Genomic DNA, 22,085 nt, shown 5'->3' with positions numbered 1-22,085 from the left:
GCCTATAAAGAAAGGGGCGCCCGGTGCCGGTGCGGCGGAGCCTGCAGCGGCGGGCAGGGCTGGGCAGGGCGGGGCGGGGCAGCGACGGGGCGGGCTGGGCTGGGTAGGGCCGGGCTGGGCTGGGCTGGGCTGGGCGAGCCCGGCCGGGCCCCCCCTTCTCCGCCGCCGCCACCGCCTCTCCCGCCTCCCGTGGACAGTTCGTGAAAGTGCCGCTGCTCCGGGGCCCTGCGCCGCCCCGCCGGGGTCCCAGCGCGGGGCCCGCCGCCCCATCGGGGGCTCTGCTGCCCCCGCTTGGTCCTGCCAGGCCAGCGCCGTCCCGCCCGCATCCGCGGGGTCCCTCCAGCCCCTCCCGCTGTCCTCCGCCTCACCGGGGATCCGCGACGTCCTGCCGGCGCCCCGGGGACGCTGCTTTCCCCCCGCGGCCCCCGCTGCCCTTTGCCGTCCCCTCCCCCAGTCCTTCCCCTGCGCTGCGCTGCCTCCCCCCGCCCCGATCTCTTCAGTCTCCACCGCCCCCTCGGGGTCTCGCTGATCCTCGTCTCTTCGATGCGCTCCGGGGTCCCCGATGCCTCCGTCGCCTCCTTGTCACATTCCTGGGGTCCCTGTTACCCCTCGGGGGTCCCTTTTCTCCCCAGCCCCCCTACGGGGAGGGGTCCCGATGCCTCCCTCGGGCCTTCATGTCCGCACTGTCCCCCTCCGGCACCGCTGCCTCGGGGTGCCCTACTGGGCCTAGGGACGGGGCTTCCGCCCTAGGAAGGGGATTTATCTCCCCGGTCCACGAACCGGACGGGGCGGCCCTCACCATGGCAACCGCCTCGATGCTGCTCCAGCGGGACAGCCGACCCCCAGCACCGCCGGTGCTGGGGGGGTTGGGGGCACCGCGGTGAGCACCGAGGGGACGGCGGGGATCCGACCAGTCCCCCGGTGGCAGCCCCGACGGCCGGACTCTCGCACCGCCTCTGCAGGGCGCTGCCCTGCCTCGGCCAGGGGCCGCCGTCCGCAGAGCTCGGGGACACGGCGGGTGTGAGAAGGAGACTCCCGAGACTGGCGGGGCTCGCACGGGACCCCGCTGCGCCGGCCCGTCCCGTCGGGGCCCGGCCCCGCGCTCCCGGGCTCGATCTCTCGGTGGGCGGCTGCTCTGGCCTAGGCTCCGGCCGCCCGCGCGGGGCTCGGCTAGCGCTGCCTTTCCGGCCTCCACGTGGGGCTGTCGCCATGGCGGCCCCGGAGCGGCCGGTCCGGAGCGCGGCCCCCGTCGCCGCAGGTGGGCCGGGATGGGCCGGGCCGAACCGAACCGGGCCGGGCCGGGGCGCCGCGCCGCGCCGCGCCTCCCTGGCCTCCGGCTGCCAGGGGGCACTGTAGCCCCGAGAGGCCCTTTCTTGGGCCGGTACCGGCGGCCCGGCCCGGTTCTGACGGCCCGCGATGGTACCGGGCTTGGCCCGACCTGCGGGTTGGATCTTCCCGAGGCCTTTGCTGCTGGTGTCAGGAGCTGGGGAGCCCGAGAGGCTCGTTCCGTGCTGGACAGCCGGGCTGGTACCGTCCAGCCGGGCCAGTACCGGCTCCAGCCCAGGAACCGGATCCTCTGGGGGTCCTGGCGCCAGCACCGGCCAGCCGGGCCGGTCCTCGCACTCGGCCCAACCTCGGGCCAGACGCCCGCCGAGGAGAAGCGGCTCGGGTGCCGGTGCCGGTGCCGGTCCGGGGGTGCGCGGCGAGCGGTCCCGCTCGGCCCGGTGACTCAGCGGAGCCGCGGGGGCCGGGCAGCCGCGCGCGCCGGGAATAGCAGCGGCTCCGGGAGCCCGGTGGGAGCCGCGGCCGCAACGCGCCGCCGCTCCGGGGGCTGCCGCGGGGGCGGCCGCCGCGGGCCCCGGCCCAGCTGGGCCCCCCCGCCCGGTACCGTGGGCCGCGCGGAGGGTCCGCGTGCGGCGGGGCCGCGGGCTGGCGCGTGGCGGGCTGCGAACGGTGAATAATGCGGCTGCTGTCACTCCCCCGCCGCGCGCCGTGACTCCGCGCCCGGGGGAGGCTCCTGCTGGCGCCGCGCTGGGGGGGCGCCCGCTTGTGGGGGGCCCCGGCACCGGGACGCGGCCGCCAGGCCCGGGGATCCCGCGGGATCCCGCCGCTGCCCCGGCTGGGCTCTGCCACGCTTGGGTTTTCATTAAATTCCTGTGATTTTGGGCCCCGCTCTGCTCCTGGGCTGGCCTGCGGCTGCCCAACCCATCCCTGGTGTCAACAGTGGGGAGCAGGAGCACCCCGTTGTCCCCCAGGAGCACCCCGTTGTCCCCCGCCCTTGGGTGCTGCCCCGTGGCGCCCGCGGTGGCGGGACGTGGGCTGCGCTGCCGCCCCGTCGCTCCCTGTAACGCGCCTGGCTGTGCCCGCAGGCCGGGGCCCCGCGCGGCGCGCGGCCAGGCAGGTTCCCGAGGAGATCCTGAAGGACGCGGAGCTGCAGGAGGCCGTCAAGGCGCTGCCCAGCAACTACAACTTCGAGATCCCCAAGACCGTGTGGAGGATCCGGCAGGCGCAGGCCAGGAGAGGTGAGTGCAGGGCAGTGCTGGGGCTCCGGGCACGCTCGGGCACAGGGAAGGTGCACATGGAGCTGTGTCCCAGGGGATGGCGCTGCCGGTGCCAAGCTGCCGGTCAGGCCCGGGCGGCTGCTGCGCGCCGCTCTTTAGGACCTGTCTCGGGGAGCTGCTCTTGAGAGGAGCTGATATGTCTGTAACTCAGGGCTGTAATCACATCGGACAGGACAGGTTGAGTCGCACGGACCTGTCATCCTGTGGAGATGTGTCTGGGACGGCGGCCAGGCGCCTCCTGCTCCTGCTCTGTCTTGGTTCTGCGCGGCGCTGCCGGAGCCGGCGCGGCGCGGGGGGCAGTCCCCGGCGCGGGGGGCAGTCCCCGGCGTGGGGGGCAGTCCCCGGCGCGGGGGGCAGTCCCCGGCGTGGGGGGCAGTCCCCGGCGCGGGGGGCAGTCCCCGGCGCGGGGGGCAGCCCCTGGCACGGGGGGCAGCCCCTGGCGTGCGGCTCGCAGGGGCCACGGACCCTCACCCGCTTCCCAGGGTGTTTGGGGAGAGCGGGAACATCCGACCTGCGTCACACCCCAGCCTCAACTGGGTGTCCCCAGGGGGCTGCCCTGGCCCCGGCTGGATGAGCAGCCTCCGGAGCAGGTGTAGGATCCGAGGCCGTCCATGCACCCGTCCGGCCACAGGCTGCTTGGTGGCCAGGGGACAGAGCGGGCCGCGGAGCTGCCCCGCCGTGCCCAGGTGCCATCGGTGCCCGCGGTGCTCGCCGTGCCGCGCTGCATCTCACCGGGTCGCGCGGCGCCAGCGGCTCCGGGCAGAGCCACGCTTGGAAACGGCGCGTCCGCCGGGAATGTCTCCGCCAGCTGCCGCGGAGCCTTTGGCAAGTTGTCAGAGGCTGGCAGGTGTCACGGGGGGAAGCACCGGGCGATGCTCCCGCCACCCGGCGCCTCCATGACCGCGGGCAGGGCGCTGCCTCCAGCGGGGAGGCCGGGCCGGGATGCTGGAGGCCGCTGGATCCCGGCTGGTATCACCTGGATGCGGCTCGAGGAGGGTCCGCAGGGAGGCTGCCCAGCCCGTGCTGCTCCGGCTGCCGTTACCGCGGCTTGCTGCTTTGGCACCTCCTAATTAAATGTAAATATGCAGTTGGGATTTAGGCTTTGGAGCTGGGAGCTGAGCCCATCAGCCAGTCAGCCATGCTGGGATTTCAAATCTGCATGCGCGCAGCCCCGCCAGCGGCTCGTTGCTGGGGAACGCAGCCTCCCGCACGGCTCCCGGGAGCTCGCCGCCAGCCCTGCCCTTCCCGCCCGGCGCGCCATTCGGGATGGCCGTGCCGGGATCCGGCATGGGAAGCGCCCGGCCGCCTTCTGCTCCCCACTGCCTCGCCGGGAAGGCGAAGCTGTTGGCAGAACCGCGTGCTGGCGGGCAGCCTCGGCACGGGGAGCAACGCGGGGGGCTTCCCCAAAAGGGGGCAGGGCATCTTCCCTGATTTCAGGGCATCTTCCCTGGTGTCTGTGCATTTCGGGAACGCTCCCGGAACTCTCCTGTGAGGTCACGCCGGGCTCAGGGGCTGCGTGTGGCTTTGGGAGTTGGAGTAGGGTGAATGTAGCCCAATTTGGACCCTGTCTTTAAATAGCTCCGTGTTTGCCGTGGGGGCTGGCACGGCAGCACGGGGATTTCAGTTGGAAAGGGATTTGGAGAGGGATGTTTGGGTAAACGTGGCCGGTGCTGGGACGTGTTAGGAGGATCTGGAGGTGAAAGGACAGCAGGATTAGTGGTACCCACCGCTGCTCACCTGGGTCACTGCTCACCCATCACTGCCCTCAGCCCACCCAGCGCCCCGGGGTTGGGACAGGCTGGAGGGCACCCAAAACCCGCGGGTGGCTCCCAGCTGGGTCCCCTGGAGCGGGAGCGCCGCAGAGGCGACGGGATTGTTCCGAATCGTTCGGAGAGAACAAAACGGGAAACATCATTCCGCTAGGAATAAATCCCTGCTACGCACAAAGCTCTGTGCGGGGCCGGCCACCCGCTCAACACGGGTAGAGGAGAAGCGAGGGGAGGTGCAGAGAAGGGCAACAAGGAACGATCAAAGGGTTGGAACAGCTTCTGTACAATGAGAGATTAAATAGATTTAGATCCTTTAGCTGGAAAAGAGACGAATGAAGGGGGATATGATAGAGGGATATAGAATTATGAATGATGCAGAGAGGTTGAATAGGCGATGATTATTCACTCTTTCTTGTAGCAGGAGAACTAGGGGCACACGTTTACATTATTAGGAGCAGGTTTAAAATAAACAGAAGAAAGTACCTTTTCCTGTGCAGCACATAATTAAAATCTGGAACTCATTACCGCAGGAAGCGGTGGAGACCAAGGGTGTCAATGGGTTCAAAAAGGGATTAGAGGCGTTCGCGCGGGATGGGCTCAGACGCGCAGGACGGATCCGGCCCGAGCAGCGCGCGCCGCCGGGCCCGTGACGTTCACCCCGAGCTGCCTCTTCCCGGTGGCCGCGGGCGAGTTCCCTGCCGAGGCTCCTTCGCGACGGGCGAGTTGGTTGGGTCGTTGCTGCGGTCGCTGTTGGCCACGCGTCGCGTTGCTGGCACCGAGCTCCCGGCGCTGGAGCGTCGTGCCCCGGGCAGTCCGGTCTAACCGCGGGGCTCTTTCTCCTTGCAGTGGCCCTGCAGATGCCCGAAGGCCTCCTCATGTTTGCCTGCACCATCGCGGACATCGTCGAGCGGTAAGAGGGAGGCCGGCTGCCTCGCTGCCATTCCGGCTTCTCCCCGCGCGCTGGGGACGTGGCCCTCGTTGGGCTCTGTTCCTGCAGGGCCCTGAGCACCATTGCCCACCTGCCTGGGCCTGGCCGAGGCGATTTGTCCCCAGTCTGTCCCTGGGGATCATCTGGGCTTGCTCTGCTTGGCAGGGGCTTCCCCTAGAAGGGGAATGGGGCCTTGGGAAGGGGAATGGGACCCTGGGATGGGGCGGCTCTCCTGGAGCTGGTGCATGCTCCAGGTGCCTCGCTGTGCATTGCAACATCTCAGACCTACCAGCCAGGGACCGTTGGTCCTTTCAGCTTGTGCCATGTCCCCGTGCTGTCCCCTCCTGGTCCCTGTGTTGAGCTGATGCCCCGCGGGCTGGCTGCAGAGCCGTAGGGCGCCGGCGGGGTCTGCAGCGCGAGCGCCCGCAGAGCGTGTGGGGAGACGCGGCCGGGCGGAGGCCGTGGGTCGCGGAGGGCTCCGGTGAAGGCAGCTCCGCGCAGGCTCTTGCCGCCTGGCTCCGCTGCCCTCGGTGCTTTGTCTGGAGCCGCCAACAAGCTCTCGGTGTGCCCAGGCCCTCACCTGGGCAATGGAGCCGGAGAGCGGGCATGTTAACAACCTCCTGACACGAGCTCGGGGCCGGCGCGCGGCAGCTCAGCGAGCCAGGGGGAGGCTGCAGGAGGCCGGAGGCCGCGGTGACGCCTCACCGTGCAGCCCCACAAGTGCACGAGGCTCCACGCACCCACGGGAGGTGCCTCTCTCGCCAGGGACCCCTCCCGCAGCCCCCGCTGCCCCTTCCTTGCGGCTCCTTCCCTGATTGTCCCTGCCGCTTTGCAGGGGCGGGAAGTGAGGCTGGAGCAAAGAAGCGGCCCCAAAGGTGCAGGAATTGCCCGTGATCTCTCCGCCATGCCCGCAGCCTCCCTCCCGCCGCGGCTGCTCCCTCGCCGGCCCCTCCGTGTTTTCGCGCAGTGAATTAGCGCTAATGGCACCGCGGCGCTCGCCCGCCAGCGGGGTCGCGGCCCTCATTAGGAGACCGTCTTCCCAGCACGCAGGCTCGGCCTCCCCGCCGCCACGAGCCGATCCACCGGGGGATCCGTCCCTCCCGGCCGCGCTGCCTCTGCCCTTGTCAGCCGCGGCTGCGTCCCTGCCGTAGGGCTGGGTTCGGGAGCAGAGGGAAAGGTGGGAGCTGGCGGAGGGGGGACAGGAATGTGGGGTGCGGGCAGCTCCACGTGGGCCTGTCCCTTTAAGCGAGGCTGCCTCTTCTCCGGCTTTGGCGCGGAGCCGCTTTCATGTCTCCGACTTCAAAGGCAGCGGATTAAGGGGCTCTTTTATCTGAATGAAACCTTAAGCCCCACTTCCCGGCATCCGCGGTGCTGCCGGGGCCTCGGGATCCCCGGCGGAGTCGCCCTCCGTGTGAGGGGCGTGGGGGGGGGAGCCGGGATGCCCTCCCTGCTCTGTGCCAGCGCTCCCGGTGCCAGGGACAGCAGGGAAGCTGCTGCGGGAAAGTGTTGCTGTCACAGGGCTGCAGCAGCACCAGCCACTTGGCACTTGGCTGGGGGTGACTCCGAGCCCTGGCCGCGGTGCCGAGCGCGGGACGAGCCCGGGACAGTGGCTGGAGGGTCCCCGCTGCCAGCCCTGTCCCTGATGTCCCCAGCCGCGCGCCGGTGCCCCCATTAAATTGCCTTAGGTGAGGTGTGAATTGGCAGGTGGCCGCTGCTGGCCTCGTTAGCGCCTGGCTCAGCCTGCTATTAATATTCATAGGCGGCGCTAATGCGAAATCGCGGCTCGGCCGCGGCTCCCCGTGGCCCCTTCTCACCCAGGTGCCGGAGCCGTCGGAGCCCACGCGCCTCCGACGTGACACGAATCTCTCGCAGTGCCCGCCGCTTTGGGACACTGTTGTCCCCAGGGTGTTGTCCCGCAGGGTTTGGAACGCTGTTGTCCCCAGGGTGGAGGGGTGGTTGGTCCCCTGTGTGGGACAGTGGGGCCACAGGCTGGCTCTGCCCTTGTGCATATGGGTGCTGGGGGAACCTGTGTCACTGGGTGAGGGCTCTTGGGGCTGCACCCTCTCCCCAGCCCATCCTGGGAGCCTCCTGCCTGTGGGAGCTGCTGCCTGGGGGACACTGGAGAGCCCCCATACTGGGCAAGCACCGGTGTGCTGCACTTTGCCGCTGCAGAGCTGTGCCCGGGGCCGGCACAGCGCAGCTGCCCTTAGTAAAATAGTCCTGCTGTGGCCCAGCCTTGCCAGGGAGTGACAGCAGAAGGGACACGTCCTTCCTCTGCTACTCAGAGGACCAGCATGCTGGCACTGTCTGTCTGCCCCCTCGCAGGGGGCTGCTGGGTGCCCCTGCAGCACCGCTCTGCGGAGCGGGTTGGGAGCAGGGACAGCAGCCCTTGGAGGGGACGGAGCAGGACCCCTCAGGCGCTGTCCCCTCTGGCCAGGGCTCTCTGTCCTCCGCTCGCGGCTGCGCGGAGCGCCGAGGGGCTCCTGGCAGATGAAGATGTAGCCGTCATGTCACGGCAGCCGCCTCCCGAAGCGCCGAGCAGGTACCCAGCGTGCAGCCTTGGAAATTTAAAGCACACTTACAGCATTGACCGGTGCGAGGCCTAGTTAATTACCGTTAATAGCTCTGTCGTTATCCACTTCCTGGAGAAGCGGCGCTCTGCGGAGCAGCTGGCTCCAGTGCAGCGCACGCTGGGCGCCCACGTCCCGTCCCGGCGCGGGGGCAGTGCGGGGGGCGCGGGGGGCAGCGCGGAGCCCCTGCCGGCTGAGCTGGCGGGGCCGGCGCAGCTGCATCCCGCCACTATCCGGACACTTCCACATTGGCTCCGCACGCCGCGGCTGATGTCACTCGGCGCAGGGTCACTCGTGGTGGAGGGGGAGCGCGGGCAGGGCGGCGCGTGGGGAGAGCTCGGAGCGCGGCCCTCCGCGAGGAGGGGACCCGGCTCCGCGGCGGTGCCGGGAGCGCGGCCCCTCCTCTGCCGCCGCCGCGGGCGGGAGCAGACGGATCAGCTGGGCTCTCAGCTGGGCTTTTGATTCCTTGTTAATAAAGTCGCCTGTCAGGCTTGGCAGCTGCTAATCCCTCTGTCTCCCCGCTCGGTGCCGGTGCGAGCGGCTCCGCTGATCGCGGGAGACTCCGTGGCCGTGGGGCTGCTGCCCCAGCTCTGCCTCCACCAGCCGTCCCACTTGCCCCAGGATGGCAGCCTTGATGCCAGGATGGGCATCCTGCATCTGCAGCGGGTTGGGAACAGCCATGAACACCCCCGTTCTGACTCCATTAATCCCTGCAGCTGAGGCAGGAGTGTCTGCAGCTCCATCTTTCCTCGCCGCAGGCCAAGTCCTTGCTAGGACCAACTTGAAGCTGGAGGAAGCGGAGTCATCTCGGCTGAGGAGCAAGGAGTTAAATGCTGCGTGTGGAGCCTGGGCTTTGGGGGCCACGTCCTGGCCGGGGCACACGGAGCAGCTGGTGGCCCTGGCAGAGCTTGAAAGACCCCGCTCCACCAGGCTGCGGAGATAGCGGGAGCCGGGAAACTTCCAAGGCCTGGCTGCTGCCTGCCAGTCCCTCGGCACCCGGCCGCCAAAACAGCCCCCCACCGCCTGCCAGCCTGTCCCCTACTGGTGACACTGGGCCCGTCTGCGTCCCTTGTCTGGGCACGGCTGTGTGTGGTTGGGATCATTCTGGGGTGCGGGACCCGTGTTCGAGCTCGCGATGCCGCGTCTCTGCCGCCCGGCACCGCGTTCCCTTCTCCCCGTGTCCTCTAAGCAAAACCCTGCGCCGTTTGCAGCACACGCTGTGCAGGGGAATTTAATCACCGTCATTAAGCGCACAACAGCATCATTAGGGAGAATGAGGTTCTCACTTCACTGGAGATGTTTAAAGCCTCCGCCCAGGTGGTGCTGGTGAGGGGAGGACCAGGCAGTGGGAGAGTGCAGGGCACCTACAGACCCAGCACCTCCCAGGGCCGTGTCCCGCTGTGGGATGGGGGACGCTGCCCATCCGTGTCCGTGCGGAAGAGCAGCCCCAGCCTCCAGGTTGCTGTGGCAGAGGAGCAGGCACCAGGGCGGCCGTCTTCGCCTTGTCACCCAGCACTCGCTTTGTTTTCCATGGCTCCAAGGCCAGCAAAATATGGAGCTAGGATACGCCTGGCTGCTTTGGCAAGAGGGACCCGTCAGCCTGGGCTGTGGGCTCCCCGGGCCGTGCACAAGATTGGGGTGTCCCCCCTGGCCACACACAGGACAGGACCTACCCGGGGACAGTCCTTTTGGGGAGGGCTCGGGGGCCACGCGAGTCTTGCAGCCCTGACCCACTTGCAGATGCCGCGCGGGACCCCGCGCCGCACGCGGGCGGTAATTGCCCAGCTGCAGCGGTGCTCTTCCAAAGCCGTTTGCAGTGAAATTGCAAACTCATTATTTTAATTATGTGCAGCCTTCCTGTGCTAATGAAGTTGGGAGCTTGGTAATGTGGCTTAGTGACTGGTTTCCCCCGCTAATTAAAGGCGCTGTGCTCTGCTGGGGCCGTGCTCGGCCTGGCGCCCCGGGACGGCAGCGTGGGATGGGGACCCTGCGGCCCCCGCGCTGCCGGGGGAGCCGGTGCAGGGCTGCGACCGGACCCGGGAGCTGCAGGGGGGTGGACGGGGTGCGCGGGAGTTTCGTGCGGAGCGTTCGTGTTGCAGGGCTCCGGGCTAGGGCCGTGGCGTGGGGTTTTGCAGGCTGTCGCATCGAGGTGTTTCCCAACGGGGAGGTGGCGCAGCGCTGAGCTGAGACCGGGCACAAGCTGTGACGCCCGCGGGAGGCCAATGAGCGCAAAGCAGGGAGCAAAACGTGCCCAGCAGGACGTGCCAGCTGGCGGGCACCGCGGCGGCCCGGCGCCACCTCCATTCTCCGGCAACCCCGTGGTGCCACCGGGGCCGGCAGCTCAGCCCGCTCCCCGGCACGGCCACGGCCCGGTGGAGCGCAGCGGGGAGCCGGGAGAGACGGATGTGCCGGGGCTCACGAGTCACCTCCGCCGGCGGGAGCCGTGCGCTGCTTTATGGCGTGAGGGCCGCCGCGGTATCACTCACACCGTGTCCGGGGGCTCGGCGCTCCCGCCGGCAGCAAACACTCTCATTTATTAGTCGGGGGACCGGGATAAATCAGGGCTGCTCCAGCCTGGTGCCTTCGCTTGGCAGCCGGCTGCGGAGCCGGCGGGAGGGGACGTTGGGGACCGGTTGCTCCGTCCTCCCAGATGCTGCCCAAGTCCTGCTGCTTAGGAGCTACCCCTCAAATCAGCGTAGGAAACACAGGAGATGGAAAGGTTCTGCTAGGAAAACTATGTGGGCATGAAGCCAAGTGCTGGCTGGGGGTCAGGGTCCCCAGACTTGTTGCTCTTCCCTCTGTCCTGTGCCCACCAGGCTGGGTGCTCCAGCGTGTCCCAACAGCAGGGATTTGTGGTGGGATGTGCCCCTATCCCTGCCGCCGGGACGGGATCCGGAGCGCTCGGGTGTGCGTCCTGCCAGTGCTGAGTGTGGCACTTTATAAATGGGATTTTGGGAGCCATCTGTTTAAAGGAGGAGATAATGAATTAGGGGAAGATGAGAAAAATGCTAAGGCCGGGCTGTTTTTTAGAGAGTGAGCCAGGCTTTGCAGGACGGGAAAGATGAATAACCTCCCCACGCGCTCAATATTCATGAGCTCCCAGCTGTAGCGAGCGGCTGGGCGCTGGCTGGGGACAGATGTGTCACCACGGCCTCCCCGCCGACACCGGGCAGCACCGGGAGGCTCCCGCGGCCACGTCCCGATCCAGGCTGGTGGGAACGCGGCTCCTGGGCCGTGTCGGAGCAGGTAGCTGCTAATTGACTTCTCCTTCCTCTGTAGTTTGATGAAAGGCTCTGGTGACACCAAACTGATTAAAACATCAAGGGGAGCCCCCTGCTCGCCTTTGATTTGCCTCGGGGGATTATTCCTGCTCCGCTCGCCCGTCCGGCGCTGATCCCGGTGCAGTGCTGCTGCCCTTGCCCCTCAGCATCCCCTTGGATTACGGGATGTTTTCCAGCCTAGCTGGATCCTGTATAGCCACTCACAGGACTCTCTCTGCTCCAGGTATCCTCCCGCATCTCCTGGTGCCACGGGATGCCAGCGCAGCAACTACTGGGAGGAATCCAATGGGATTTCTCCGACGGGCTCCCGTCGCGGCACACGGAGGCCGAGCAGGACACCGAGAGCTACTTGGCCACAGCCCGGGCGCATGGGCAGGGACCAGGGGGCACCTGCGCCCGCCCGCTGCCCCCTCCCGCGGCTGTTGCTATTTCACTTTCTTGCTTCTCACCCCCAGGGACTTTCTCTGGGGTTTGGGCCAATTTGCATACATTTTAATCTATAAAAAATTAAGCGGCGCTGGCTGCGGCTCTGAGTCAGACCTCCCCGTCCTGAATCTTAAGGAGCTGAATAATTTTCCAGTTTTGCTGAGATGTGTGGAGTCTGATTCACGTTCCTCTCGTCACCTCTCATTAGGGGAGGGGGCTGGGGGCTCCGCAAGGTGCAGAGGAGCCTTCTGGAAGCCCGGCAGCCCCCGGCCCCAGCAAGGCTTCTCCACGCCGGCTGTGAAGGAGCCCTCTGCCCACCCGGGCTGCGGCACGAGCCAGGGCACCCATGGGTCCCGGGAGCCCCGAGGCTCCAGGAAGCTCCTGATGGTCCCAAAACACCCGCGCGGGTTGGAGCTGGCGACGCCTCAGCCCTGGCTGGTGTCCCACGGACACGGCTCTGCCCATGCGCTGGCACCGGTGGTACGGAGCTGCTCCCCTGTCCCCCTCCCCTGGCGCTGACGGAGGGGCCGGAGCTGTTAATATTCAGCACGCTCCGCGATTTCTCCACCTTCTGCCATCTGGCCAGATCTGCCCACCGCTTCTATTCTTGCCGCCGACGTAACGCCGCCCGCCCGGCTCGCGGGGAGGAGCGCGGGACCCTGGCGCGCGCCCAGCCCCGCATGGGCCTCGCGCTGCGCGGCCCCACGCTCGCCCAGGCTGCTCGGGCCGCCCCCGAGCCCAGCACATCCCGGCCAGGACCCCGTGGGCATCGGCTCGTGCTCCCGTGAGGAGCCCCTGGGCAGGAGCCCAAGAGCGCGGGGGCATCGGCACTGACGGCATGAGCTCCCCGCTGCCTGCGTTCCCGGCGCGCCGAGGTCCGGCGGGATGAGATCCTGGGAAGGGGAGTGCGCCCGGCCAGCGCTCAGCACGAGGCGGGTGTAAATGGGGACGTAGCAGCACGCTGGAGCGGCCCCCCGGCGCAGGGCTCTCGCTGCAGTACCTGCCTCCCTAATTAAAACACCGCAGCGGCTCGCCGGGAAAGCAGCCAAGCTAATAATCCCCTGAAATGGTGCGATAAAACAGCTACAAAGGTGCCACCTCTAAATGAGGTGGGTGCCCCGGCCTTATCTGCCCGTGCCGGGGCTGCCGCCATGCACCCACCGTGGGCACGTGGGTGCCAGCGTGGGGCCCGGGAGCCAACGGGAGCTGCGGGAATGATCCGTGTGGCTCTGGCACCCGCACGGGAGCAAGGCCTGGGCTGGTTTCAGTGCGCACAGGGTGTTTTTCCACCCCGAGTGCCACCCGCTGCGGCTGGGATGGGGCACCCTGGCTCCCACGCTGCCCGGAGCCGCTCGGAGGAGCGAGGCAGCCGCTTGCCGTGCCTGGGGCCAGCCGGTGAGGCTGAAGGTGCCGCGTTTCCCGCGGCCTCCTCTCCCTCCTGGTGCATTAGGAAGCTGGCGGCATATTATTTGACGAGCGGATAATCCGCTGAATTGCAAACAGCTTTACCCAATTGAAGAGGCGGATTACCTCTCTCCAGTTTAATCATGTTGACATCTCCGAGAGTAGCCGGTGCTCAGCGGCTTCCGAGCCGGCGCGGGGGCCCCTCCGGCACGAGGGCCCTGGGGGCCCCGCCGGCAGCACCGGAGCGCGGAGCTGCGCCCGGCCTCACCGCGCTGCCTCCCCACAGGTTCACGGGAGCGGAGGCGCTTGTGATGGGCGACGTGACCTACGGTGCCTGCTGCGTGGACGACTACACGGCCAAGGCCCTGGGCGCTGACTTCCTCGTGCACTACGGCCACAGCTGCCTCAGTAGGTGACCCAGCGGCGCGGGCAGCCGTGGGCACCCTGCTCTGCGGGCGGCCGTCCCGGCGCCGTGTCCCTATCCCTGGCAGCGCGGGGCATCCCGGCGGTGGCCGCTCGGCGTGCGGAGGCGCTGACCTCGGCCACGCTGTCTGGGGGAAGCCCTGCTTGGTGACACTGACTCCGGCCGGCCCCGGGGCTCCCTGGCACGCTTGATGCCAGCTCGAGTGCTCAGCGCTGAGCGCTAATCCCTTTAAGAAGGGATTTCTCTTCTCCAGCCTTGATTGCTTTATTTGGACGGGGTGGGCTGCCGGTTCCCTGCCCGCCAGCAGGGTTTGGGAACATCCAGCCATGCGGAGCTGCTTCCCGGTGCCTATGTGGGGCTGTGGGGCTCTGTCCTGCTCTGGACCCAAGTCCTGGGCACCCCCTGGGAGCATTCCCGAAATGGGGCAAGCAGCCAGGGCGCATTCATACCCCACCACTCCCTGGGAGCAGCCAGTGGGAAACACAGCTCAGGGAAAACTCCCCTGGAGCTCACAATGTCGGGAACAAGGTCAAACGCAACCGGGAAGGGGAGCAACATCCATGAAGACCTCTGGCTCCGTGGGGGACCCGAATGGGCCCCTTGTGGGGTGCTCGGGGGGTCGATGGGCACCCCCCGTTCCGGCGCGGGGCCGGGCCACTCGTTTCACCGGCGCGGCGCCTCCTTCCAAGGCGAGGAGGAGGAGGAGGAGGCTGCGGCTCCCTAGGCGGAACGGTACTCTGGATTCCGTTGCCATGGAAACTGCACTGCTGTCCCAGATGCTGCTAACTTTGAAGTCCACCCAGGATGGAATCAGCCCAAAAATAACAATAAGACACTACGGGTTTTAAGGTGGATCGGCAGAATTGCGGGGCCGCAGGGCCGGCCGGCTCTCCTGGCACCCTGTGTCCCTGCCCGTGTTGGGTGTCGGGGACCCCGCAGGTCCTCATAGGGATGGAGAAGCCTTCGGGTGTTTATGGGGCTCTTTAAAAAGGCTTTATGAATTGCAGCACGCTCCGTGTGAAGTACCGAGTTACCAGTTGAGAGCTGTGTCCCAAAAGCCGTGTCAGCGCGAGCGTTCGCGGTGATAAATATCCCCACTTGGTGCTTTGGTACAGAAGGGAGAGTTACGGGCACCGCTGAAACAGCGGCCATAAAAACCCCCGGCTTTGTAGCCTGCTATTAGATTAATTAACAGCAAGGAGGGGAGGAAGGAGGCCCATGGCAGCGATGCTCAGGAGCGGCACACAGAACAAGGTGCCGGCGGCTGCTCTCGGGGGACGGGAATTGCGTGTGCCGGAGCTGCCGTGCCGCAGGGAAAGGCGGGCACTGCCAGGCTGGATGTGGGACTGGCCCTGCTGCCCCTCGTGCTCCCGGGGCGGCCACGGAGCCTGGGCAGCGCTCGGCTCCTGCCTGGCCAAGGGGCTGCTTCCCTGGAAAGGCACTTTCCCTCTCCTGCCCTGTCCGGCTCCGTGTTGCAGAAGGGAGTAATTTGCACTTAATTGTGATCAGGTGAAGAGCCCCAAAATGGGAAGTGAATGTGGAGCTGTGGATCGATGCAGACTCTGTGTACTTTAATTATTCACTTAATCGTGGTGACACAGGCTTCTTAGCACCGAGGGTAATTAGATTTGTGTTCACTGATTCCCTGGGCTGCCATTATCCAGCGAGAGGTGACCGGTTGCTCCCCACAGCTGCGTCCCCTGCCCGGCTGCAGGAGCCTGGGGTGACAGCACGGGCGCAGGGGTGGCACAGCCCTTCCCAGCCCGGTTAGTGCACTGCCAATGCGTGCATCCACCAGCAGAAATGAGTGAGGAGCAATAGGTGAGCAGGAAGAGGCACTGGTCGGGAAGTGGCTCAGAATAGGGCAGTTGTTGGGACCATTCCAGGACCTTGCTTGGACCTTGGGTGTCTGTGTGGGGCTTGTCCCGATGCCCAGGGTGCCAGTGGGGCCTTTCCTTACTCCTGTCTCTCCCTCGTCTCCAGTTCCCATCGACGCCACGCAAGGGTTGAAGATGCTCTACGTCTTCGTGGACATCAAGATCGACACGTCGCACTTCCTCGAGACCGTGCGCTACAACTTCGCCGCGGGCGCCTCGCTGGCCCTCGTCAGCACCATCCAGTTCGTGTCCGCGCTGCAGGTGAGACAGGAGCCCCGTGGTCCCAGCAAGCCGGTCCCACGTGGGCACAGGCTACTAAGGGGACACAGGACCAGGCTTGGGCAGCCCCGCTCCGTGTCAGCCCCGCGCCGTGGCCCTGCACGGGGGTGAGCAGGGGCACCGGTGTCACCAAGGAACTCTGCGCTCCCGCCTTGCCGGTGGCGGTGGTTCCCCTCTAATGAGTAGCGGCGCTAATAATGCTGCCACCGTAATGTTGATCAAGTGCTTTATAATAACTGTGATCGATGTTTCGTGGTGGCACCCCTCCCCGACTCCCCCGGGGGCTGCTCCGTAAATGTCAGGGCAGGCGCTGGAGCACTTGGCATTTTGATGCAGTGCCGGCAGTGGCAGGGGAAGCTCCGGCGGCTCCGGCCGCTGCTTCCTGAATGGCCATTAGGCCAGGATGGGAGGAGATGAATGAGCCTCTTGAGCCACGTCTATCTAAACAGGGCGCTGTTGAAGCGTTAAGCGTTTTCTCTTGTATTTTAATTGATATGTTGTCTGAGCCCCGCAACGCGGCTCTCCTCTGCAGGGCCGTTTCCATCCACGATGCCCAGCTGACCAACTCGATGCTGCAGGCGCTGTGGCCAGGCCATCACTGCAGGCACCCTGGGAATATGTGACAGGTCCAGGGACACGGCAATGCCCCCGTGGTCACTGGAGGGTCCCAGGCCTTTGCTGCTCGGCCAAGAGCTGAGTTTCGGGTGCTTCATGCCTAGTCCCTCTTGCCCAGCCGTCCCCTGACACGGGTGCTCTCCGCAGGCGGCCGCGCAGGAGCTGCGCTCCCAGTACAAGGTGTGTGTGCCCCAGTGCAAGCCGCTGTCCCCCGGCGAGGTCCTGGGCTGCACGGCGCCGCGGCTCGCGCAGGACACGGACGCTATCGTGTGAGTACCCGGGCTCCCCTCCATCGCTGTCCCCCTGCTCACGCCACGCCGCATCTCCTCTCCCCGTGTGCCTTGTGGAAAAGCTCCATGGTGCTGAGCTGTGTCGGTGCTCAGCACCAAAGCCCTTCAGCCCTCCGCAGCACCGCAGACCCGCAGGGAACATCAGCAGCACCCAGCGTGCTTGGGACAACGGCCGGGTGGACAGTGCTCCCCCTGTTCATGCCCTCTGCCATCCCGCTGCGCCGTGGCCTTGCTGGTGTCCCCACATGCTGCAGGTGGCACGAGGGGCAGGAGCAGACGGGACAGATGCCCCGCAGCGCTGCTCGGAGTGACTCCTGCTTGGAGTGACTCCTGCTCGGAGCCCAGAGGAAATAATTGAGTCGTATATCAGAATAGATAATAGATGGAAGGGCGGGTGGATAATTGGAAAAGACAAATGGCCGGGGCCCAACATCACAGCAACATTAATTTTATTTAAGGACAGCAAATTAGAGGGAGCACTTCGCTTCCTATCACCTAATTATTTTAGGTAATGGAAATGCTTAATGTACTGTGAATGCAGCGCGCTGCCGAATAAATAAATACGCGGACCCCACCCTTGGGGGGAGCTGGGGAGCCCCCTGCCAGGGGGCCCTTCCCTAGGGAGAGGGAAGGAGCGGGATGAGCTTTCCCTGGGACAACTGCATGGCGCGTCTCCTGCTTCCCGTCTCCCAAGGTTCCTCATAGCCACGTGGAGGACAGGGAAGGAAGCGGGGAACAGGGAAGGAAGCGAGGAGCAAGGAAGGAACCATCTGTCTCCAAGGTCATGGAGGGAGCCAGGCCAGGCTCCCATGGGTGCCCGTGGCTTCTTCCCGGCCTCGCTGTCCCCTCACTGGGGACGGTGGCAGTGTCCTCCCTGCCACCCGGGCAGGTGCACGTTGCCACCATACCTGCAGCCTCCTGCTGCTCCTTCCTTCGTTATTATTTTCTTATTTAGCCCGTCTCTAGGGCTAACTTTTGCAGACAAATTAGCTTTGATCTTCCAAAATGTCATTCTCCAATTAAGGGCAAAATCTAGTCAAGTTTTACGTCTGAATTCATTTTCCAAGCCCTCACTCCATTAGGGCAGCTGAATGAAAGGCTTTGAAATGTAATTGCTGACTTGAAATCCGATTAGAAATGGAAGCAGCAACGTCTCGAGGCCGCTGTAGCAATGGAGCAGCTCCCGGGCGCTACCCCCGCTGCGCCGGGTGCCCTTGGGAGCCCCGGAGCCGCCGCCTGTCCCCGCTGCGGTGCTAACCCTGGTGCCCCCGCGCTGCCTCTCCTCCCTGCAGGTACCTGGGCGACGGGCGCTTCCACCTGGAGTCCGTCATGATCGCCAACCCGGGCATCCCTGCCTACAGGTACGGCGCCGCGCGGTGCCCGCTTCCCAAGCGCCTCTTGCTTTCCCTAAGAGCCCCACAGCCGTGGCATCGCGGGACACGGGTTGAGCTGGCACCTTGCAGCTCTCCCTTTGCATGCCCGGGTGGCCCGGCAGAGCCGCAGCGCAGGGGCAGGCTGGTGGAGAGGTGCCAAGGGGCGCCGCGCTCCACGAGATGAACACCAGCCATTTACTCGGGCTGAATATAAACATTTTGACAAGTACCTGTGAAAGCTCTTTGAGGTGCAGCCATTAAACTCCCAGCTGCTGCAGGCTGAGGCCATAAAGCGTGATGATGAGGCTGCTGAAAGCAGATGAAATATCAAGAGCGAAAGGCAGGGCCCATTTGGCGAAATCTGAATTTCCTAGTAGGTCGTTTGTTACTAACGGGAGACGCGCGTCAGGTTTATGGCGCTGGGGAAGCTGCCGAAACCCGAGTGGGATTTGATTAAAATTCCCCTCGTCAAACAAAGCAACAAATCAAAGATTTTTTCATAATTGATGAGCTGGCAGGGGGGAGCTGAGCGCGGAGCAGAGCGAGTGGCCTGGGCTCCACCAGGGGCTGCACTGGGAACACGACCCTGGCATCCCCCTCAGCCGGTCCCCAAGCTGGAGGGGGTGATGGGGGGCAGGACGGGCTGACCCAGGTCTCCTTTGCAGGTACGATCCCTACAGCAAGGTCTTCTCGCAGGAGCACTACGGCCACGAGCGCATGCAGCGCGCGCGGCAGGACGCCATCCGCCGCGCCGCCGGCGCCCGCTGCTGGGGACTCATCCTGGGCACCCTGGGGCGCCAGGGCTCCCCCGGCATCCTGCAGGTACCCGCCGCCCCTCGCCTGCACCCGGGGACACCTTCAACCTGGGGGATGGCCGAGCAGGGGGCAGTTAATGACAGCTTGGGAGGGCAGGAGCGGAGCAGGCAGCTCCCCGGCTGGCCGCTTCCTTTCCACGGCCTCCCGAGGCTGCTGCAGGCGAGAGGCCGGAGGAGGGAGCCGCTAACGAGAACAGATTGTTGTCATTGAGCGGTAATTACTTCATTAGGCCATGGCACATGGGGAGGAGCAGCATGTGAGGGGCAGCCCTGGTCACAGGAGTGGCTGCTGAGGGATCTGGCTCTGTCACCTTGTCTGTCCCTGGGGGCTCAGTGGGTGCAATTGGGGTTCCAGGACATGCCCGGTGCTGCAGGCAGGACCCTGCTGCCTCCTGGGCTGGGAAGCGCCGTGCCAGGGACATCAGCTTGTTGTGCTCACCCCGCTGGGTGCTCTGCCTCCTGCAGCACCTGGAGTCGCGGCTCCGCGCCCTGGGACGCCCCTTCGTGCGCGTGCTGCTCTCCGAGATCTTCCCCAGCAAGCTGCAGCTCTTCGCTGACGTGGACGCGTGAGTGCCGCCTCCCCGCGTCCGCCCTCTGCGCGCTGGTGTCCCCAGGGTGCCTGCAGCCCCGGCAGCACCTGCACCTCCGGCATCTGCTTCCCGCCTCCCTATGGAAGCCCCGAGGTGGCCGCCGCAGCCTCCTCCCTCACTGTGAGGCCTCCAGGGATTTGGGAATGGGCTGAATTTAGATCCCCCCGTTTCTGATTTACTGTCGCGGAGGGTGTCTCAGCCTCTTGCCCATGGTGTCCTGAGGCTCCTGGCTGCCAGGATGCCCTCAGGATGGTGGGAACGAAGAGCTTTGCTGGGACTGCGAGTCCCGGGCTGCAGACATCAAGGCCACATCCTTGGGGCTGTCCAGATGCATCCGTGCCACGCGTGTCCTGCATGGGCACTGGCACACACAACCCACACTGCCCAGGACATCTGTGGACTCCCACTGCCCACCCGTGGCAGACGGTTGGGCACTGGGGACGTGAGCGTGGTCGGGCAGGGACCTCCTCACCATGGTTCATCCCCCTCCGCTTGGGCAGGGATGAGCGTGGCCCTGTGCTTCCCTTGCAGGTGGGTGCAGATAGCCTGTCCCCGGCTCTCCATCGACTGGGGTGAAGCCTTCAGCAAGCCGCTGCTGACGCCCTACGAGGTGCGGGGCCCTCGGGGGGTGGCGGGGAGCCCCAAATCCCCCCCCCAGGCCTCAGCTCCGTGCCCTGCTCCGCAGGCGGCCGTGGCGCTCCAGGAGGTCGAGTGGCAGCAGACCTACCCCATGGACTTCTACGCCAGCCAGTCCCTGGGGCCCTGGACCGCCAACCACAGCAGCCACCAGCGCCCCGGGCGGCCAGCTCAGGTGGGCAGCGCGTCCTGCGGTGGCAGGGGCTGGCCCAGCCTCGGGGGTGGCGCTGAGCCGAGCGGAGGGGTCCCCTCTGTCGCCTGGCTGGCGGCTGCGGTGCTGAGACCCCCGGGTGGCCAGAGCCGCGTGCCCAAAGCGCCACCGTGTGGCACCTGCCCGGCCCGGGGCTACGAGGCACCGGCACCAGCAGGCAGCGGCCCTGGCAGGGCGCACATCTGGGTGCACATCCCTGGCAGGGCGCACATCTGGGCGCACATCTGGCCCTCGCACAGCTCTGGGCTGAGCCCCCTCGGCGCGCTGCAGTGTGGGGAGGGGGGCTCTGCCGCGCAGCCCGGGCCGGGATGCACATCTGGGTGCACATCGGGGCACACGGCTGGACGGGACAAACCCGTGCAGCCTGGGGAGGGGGTCCCTGCCACGCAGCCGGGCTGGGATGCACATCGGGGCGCACATCTGGGCGCACGGCTGGACGGGACAGACCCCGCGGGGCTCCCGTGCGCTCCACGAACCCCGCGGGCGCTGCACCGGGAGGGGAGGGGGGTGGCCGCCCCGGTGCAGCCCACTCGGGCCTGACGCCCGTGTCCCCCCGTCCCGCAGCCCGGGCCTGGGGACCCCCCGGCCGCCCCCCCCGCCGCCGCCGCCCGCCCGTAGCCGTTGCCGCTGCTGCGCGCCCGCCCGCCGCCAGGGGGCGCGCGGCGCCGCCCCGCCCCGACACCGAGAGGAGGGCGCGCGCCTGGCCCCGCCCCGTCCCGCCGCCCAATGAGCGCGCGGCGTTCGGGCGGGAAGGCCGAGCGGCGGAAGAGCCGCAGGCGGCCGCTTCCGGGCGGCGGTTGATGGCGGGCGCCATGTCGGAGCGGCGGCCGCTGCGGCTGCTCGGCCTGCACGGCTACCGGCAGAACGAGCGGCGCTTCCGCGAGCGCACCGGGGCGCTGCGCAAGGCCCTGCGCGGCCGCGCCGAGCTCGTCACCCTCAGCGCGCCGCACCGCGTGCCCGACGGCGATGGCGACAGCGACGACGACCCCCGCGCCTGGTGGTTCTCCGGGCCCGGCACCTTCGAGGCGCGCGAGGAGGCGGCGGCGCCCGACGGGCTGGACGAGTCGCTGTCGGCCGTGGCGGCGGCGCTGGCCGAGCACGGCCCCTTCGACGGGCTGCTGGGCTTCAGCCAGGGCGCCGCGCTGGCCGCCATGGCGTGCGCGCTGCGCGCCGCCGGCGACGGCCGCTTCCCCGTGGCCTTCGCCGTGCTCGTGGCCGGCTTCGCCAGCCGCGCGCCCGCCCACGCCGCCTTCTACCGGCAGCCCATCGCGCTGCCCACGCTGCACGTCGTGGGCCGCGCCGACGCCGTCATCGCCCCCCAGCTCAGCTGGGAGCTGGCGCGGAGCTTCGTGGAGCCCGTGGTGCTCGAGCACCCCGGCGGGCACTTCGTGCCGGCGGCGGCGCCGCAGAAGAAGGGCTACCTGGACTTCCTGGAGTGCTTCCAGCCCGCGCAGGGCCAGCCCCGCGCGCAGGGGGCCGGGGCTGTGTGATGACAGCAGCCGTAACGGGGCTCCCGTGAAGCACACGCAGCCGTCGGGTCGGAGGCTCTGCCTGCCCCTCTGCTCGGCGCCTGCAACAAGGGCCTGGTGCTCTTGCTCTCCTCCTGTGCAGTGTTAATGCAAAGCCAGGCAAAACTGCCCTTTTGGGTCTTTTTTTTATTTTTCTTTCTCCAATTTGGTGAAAAAATAAGAGTTTGAGAGTGAGAAGGTGACATGGTTCTGCCTGTTACGTGCTGGGGGTTTTGGGAAGCTTGGGCAGCCAAAGGTAGAGCCCCTGCCTTATCCAAAGGGAATGACTGCGGAGCACACAGCTCTTGGGGCTTTTCTACTTCAAAGTTTTGATAAATATATATATATATTTATCTATATATATATAATCTTCCCCTGTGGAAAGTGTCAAGGCAACCTTGCAGCTGGGCTCGGTTTAGGGTTATTCTTTTCCCCTGGCAGTGCCAGGGCTGTTTTGGGGCTGCTTTTTCTTTTCCTAGGAGGAATAAAGTGTTTGTGCTGCTTGAGCTCACGCCACTTGAGAGGTTT

General features: G+C 66.6%; 2 protein-coding genes across 2 annotated transcripts; both read left to right on the top strand.

Annotated features, from left to right (window-relative positions):
- The first annotated feature begins 1,209 nt into the window (after positions 1-1,209).
- Positions 1,210-20,667, top strand: DPH1 (diphthamide biosynthesis 1). The gene is made up of 12 exons (XM_026047941.1): positions 1,210-1,258; positions 2,370-2,522; positions 5,177-5,240; positions 13,226-13,347; positions 15,347-15,501; positions 16,282-16,403; positions 17,717-17,785; positions 18,463-18,619; positions 19,078-19,178; positions 19,734-19,812; positions 19,888-20,013; positions 20,614-20,667. The coding sequence occupies exons 1-12, from the start codon at positions 1,210-1,212 to the stop codon at positions 20,665-20,667; spliced, it is 1,251 nt and encodes a 416-aa protein (XP_025903726.1).
- A 191-nt stretch (positions 20,668-20,858) lies between these two features.
- Positions 20,859-21,854, top strand: OVCA2 (OVCA2, serine hydrolase domain containing). Its single transcript, XM_026047992.1, has one exon. The coding sequence runs from the start codon at positions 20,862-20,864 to the stop codon at positions 21,537-21,539; it is 678 nt and encodes a 225-aa protein (XP_025903777.1). The 5' UTR covers positions 20,859-20,861; the 3' UTR covers positions 21,540-21,854.
- Positions 21,855-22,085: the final 231 nt, after the last annotated feature.

This window comes from Nothoprocta perdicaria, unplaced genomic scaffold (assembly GCF_003342845.1).
Source record: "Nothoprocta perdicaria isolate Ctin4 unplaced genomic scaffold, notPer1 scaffold_50, whole genome shotgun sequence".
Lineage (NCBI taxonomy): Eukaryota > Metazoa > Chordata > Aves > Tinamiformes > Tinamidae > Nothoprocta > Nothoprocta perdicaria.
Note: the sequence above shows the minus strand (reverse complement) of the source record. Positions and strands in the feature narration are given on the sequence as shown.